General features: G+C 43.2%; 1 protein-coding gene across 1 annotated transcript; it reads left to right on the plus strand.

Moving 5' to 3' along the window:
- The first annotated feature begins 891 nt into the window (after nt 1-891).
- Nucleotides 892-3,259, plus strand: LOC112164558 (9-cis-epoxycarotenoid dioxygenase NCED1, chloroplastic). Its single transcript, XM_024300786.2, has one exon. It carries the CDS (start codon nt 1,115-1,117, stop codon nt 2,951-2,953), a length of 1,839 nt encoding a protein of 612 aa, XP_024156554.1. The 5' UTR covers nt 892-1,114; the 3' UTR covers nt 2,954-3,259.
- Nucleotides 3,260-4,039: the final 780 nt, after the last annotated feature.

Here is a 4,039-nt window from a genome sequence, read left to right on the forward strand (position 1 = left end):
TAAGAGTGAATAACTGCAAATTCTTAATTATCAAGTAAATGAGGAAAAACATTTCTACCGCTGTACTATTATTAAGAGTCTAAGAGAAGAGTTTTTTTTAGTCAAAATTAAAAATTTTGACAGAAATAATCCTAAATAAATTTTTTTGAGAATTAATTAAATTAGAAGACCAATTAAGATAATCACAAAATATATTTTTATTAAGAAAAATATAAAAAATAAATCCCACAACTTTTCTCTCTCACTATCATCTCCTTGTAATTACCGTTTTCTTTCACTATCTTTTCCTTTTTATTTTCTAACAAAAAAAAAAAAAACGTTGTGCATGCAAATCGAGCATATTTGGAGGAAGACATGTTTTCTTTTAACAAAGTTAAAGCCCTATGTGAAACATAGATGCACCTAAAACTGTTAATTTTAATACAACCCGATAACATAACACGAATCTAACACGACACTACTCATTAACAACCTTAAATAAACCCATACTCTGCTTGGAATTTTTACCGACAACGCCCTACCATAAGAATTTGCAATCAATGTGACGGTGTAAGTGTGGTTTTTTTTTTTCTTTCTAAATTTAAGGTCACGAAATAATAATAATTAAAAACAATTATTAATCTGCATAATATGAAATCCAAAGAGATTTATATAAAAAAAACCTATTTTTGAGACAATATCAATATAATAAGGTTACATAGTAGGGGGTCGTGTCAAGTTATTAAGCAAGTATGTCCCCTCCAGGACTCCACCCTCGTTACGATCACTTATTTGAGTCCCCCATTCTCGTAATCCCAACACGTGGTCTCCTTGTACCTGCTTGAGGTGGACCTCCATTTCCCCTCCTCCTCCCTCCTATATAAACCCACCATCTCTCTCACCCAGTCCTCAAATCTCACACGCACACCCTCCCTCTTTCCGTCAGAGTCCCCTCCACACTCTCTCTCTCTCTCTCTCTCTCTCTCTCTCTTTCTGAGTTCACATCCAAACAAACATAGACTTCTTGCCCTTCCAGGCCAATCAGGGAGCTCATTTAAATTACTTCTGCTGCTATTTTTAGCGCAGGCTTTTGGAACTTTCAAAACAAATTTACTATTCTAAAATAGAAGCAACCATGCCTTCCACTGCCGCAACAGCTACTACTTCAGGCACATGGGTGGTTAACCAAAAGAGATTCCTTTCTTCATCAAGTAGAAGAGATTTGGGTGCTACTTCTTTCTCAGTTTCAAGCCCCAAAAACACAAACACAATCACTTGCTCTCTACAAACACCCTCCTTCCTCCAATTTCCCAAACAAGCCCCAACCTACACGCAGCCATCACCATCTACTACCATTTTACCTAAAACCCCAAAAGATCAAAAACCCCAAACTTCTTCTTCTCCAAATTCTAAGCCCCTTGCACAGCCCCAATGGAATTTACTTCAGAGAGCAGCGGCCATGGCCATAGACGCAATGGAGAGTGCTTTGGTGTCAAAAGAGCTCGAACACCCACTCCCCAAAACCGCAGACCCAAAAGTCCAAATCGCCGGAAACTTTGCTCCGGTGCCGGAACAACCCGTCCAACACTCACTTCCCGTCACCGGACAAATCCCCAAATGCATTCGCGGCGTCTACGTCCGAAACGGCGCGAACCCACTTCACGAGCCGGTCGCCGGTCACCACCTCTTCGACGGAGACGGCATGGTTCACGCCCTGAACTTCAACTCCGACGGGACCGCCAGCTACTCCTGCAGGTTCACCGAAACGCACCGGATGGTCCAGGAGCGGGCTCTGGGCCGGCCCATGTTCCCCAAAGCCATTGGCGAACTCCACGGCCACTCTGGCATCGCCCGATTGGCTCTCTTCTACTTACGTGGGGCCTGCGGGCTCGTGGACCCCAGCCACGGAATCGGCGTCGCCAACGCCGGCCTCGTTTACTTCAACGGCCGGTTGCTGGCCATGTCCGAAGACGACTTGCCGTACCAAGTGAAAATCACGAAAACAGGGGACCTCAAAACCGTCGGGAGATACGACTTCGAGGACCAGCTCAAGTCCACCATGATCGCCCACCCCAAAGTGGACCCCGCCACCGGCGAACTCTTCGCGCTGAGCTACGACGTCGTCCAGAAGCCGTACCTCAAGTACTTCAAATTCTCCCCAAACGGCACCAAGTCCCCTGACGTAGAAATTCCTCTGGGCCAGCCCACCATGATGCACGACTTCGCCATTACCGAACGGTTCGTCGTAATCCCGGACCAGCAGGTCGTCTTCAACCTCCCGGAGATGATCCGCGGTGGGTCCCCGGTGATTTACGACAAGAACAAGATTGCCCGGTTCGGAATTCTCGACAAGAATGCGAGCGACGCTTCTGGAATCAGATGGGTCGAAGCGCCTGATTGCTTCTGCTTCCATCTCTGGAATGCTTGGGAAGAGCCCGAGACTGACGAGGTCGTGGTGATCGGGTCGTGTATGACTCCACCCGACTCCATTTTCAACGAATGCGACGAGAATTTACAGAGCGTTTTGTCGGAAATACGTCTCAATTTGAAAACTGGGAAGTCTACACGTCGGGCAATCTGTTCCGAGCAGGTGAATTTGGAAGCCGGAATGGTGAACCGGAACAAACTCGGGCGCAAGACCCGGTTCGCGTACTTGGCTCTTGCCGAGCCGTGGCCTAAAGTCTCGGGTTTTGCCAAGGTGGACCTTTTCAGTGGGAAAGTCGAGAAGCACATCTATGGAGAGCAGAGGTTCGGCGGTGAGCCTCTGTTTCTTCCAAGAGACCCGAATTCGGAGAACGAAGACGACGGTTACATTCTCGCATTCGTCCATGATGAAAAGGAATGGAAATCAGAGCTGCAAATTGTTAATGCCATGACTTTGAAGCTCGAAGCTTCAATCAAGTTACCTTCCAGAGTCCCCTACGGTTTCCACGGCACGTTTATAAGTTCCAAGGATTTACAGAAGCAGGCTTAAGTTTGTTAGTCTTTAGCATAATTAGAGGAGATTTTTCAGTGGGAGCTTGCAGTTAAGCCCCCGGAGTCTCCCTAGTTACATTTCCACTCGATCGGTGATGGTGGTGTTTGTATTAGTTTGGGTTTTGGTTAGAGTTTGGATTGCGGTGAAAGGTTTTGGGGTACCAGCTTGTAGCTTTTGGGTATAGCTCTAGGTGAAGCTCAGTTGGTTTCTGCCGATCCCTTCACTTACGTGTGAATTATTCTAATGTACTGTATATGATCATATATATGGAAGAGTGTACGTAACACTCTGTTTTCTCTTGTACATCATGGAGTTCATTATGCTCTGTTGTTTATATATAATACGAGTATTCTTCATGGTAAGTTAATCAATTTTATGATGATAGTGATGGTGATGCTCTGTTGTTGGTTTGTTCATCAAATGGAAACATGATGTTTACTCGAGCAACGTTTTATATTATATAACAACATAAATATAAACATCTGACTTAAAATTAATTAAATGAATTAAATTTTTAATATAAAACATCACTCTGAAACACTATCATTTAACTTTTTTATTATCTTCATATGTGTGTCGAGACTTTGAGCTAAATACATGAACAACTTATTCTAAATAACATAACAAAAAATCTAAAAGTCTGTTTGTTAGACCTATTAGGCGACAACCTGCTGCTCTGATCATTGGGAAGCTTGCAGTTAAGCCCCCAGAGTCTCCCTAGTTACATTTCTACTCTATCGGTGATGTTGATCTTTGTATTAGTATGGGTTTTGGTTAGAGTTAGGATTGGAGTGAAAGGTTTTGGGGTAGCAGCTTGTAGCTTTTGGGTATAGCTCTAATCGAAGCTCAGTTGGTTTCTGCCGATCCTTTCACTTTCCTGTGAATTACTCTAATGTATTGTACTGTATATGATCTCATATATGGAAGTGTGTGTGTGTGTAACACTGTTTTCTCTTGTACATCACGGAGTTTATTATGCTCTGTTGTTTATATATAATAATATTCTTTATGGTAAATTAATCAATTTTATGATGATGATGATAGTGGTGCTCTGTTCTTGGTTTTTTTTTTTTTTTTTTTTTG

Source organism: Rosa chinensis, chromosome 5, assembly GCF_002994745.2.
Source record: "Rosa chinensis cultivar Old Blush chromosome 5, RchiOBHm-V2, whole genome shotgun sequence".
NCBI classification, from domain to species: Eukaryota; Viridiplantae; Streptophyta; class Magnoliopsida; order Rosales; family Rosaceae; genus Rosa; species Rosa chinensis.

Excerpts from the sequence above, each read along its gene's own strand:
- LOC112164558 (XM_024300786.2), top strand. The coding sequence starts at position 1,115 with ATGCCTTCCACTGCCGCAACAGCTACTACTTCAGGCACATGGGTGGTT.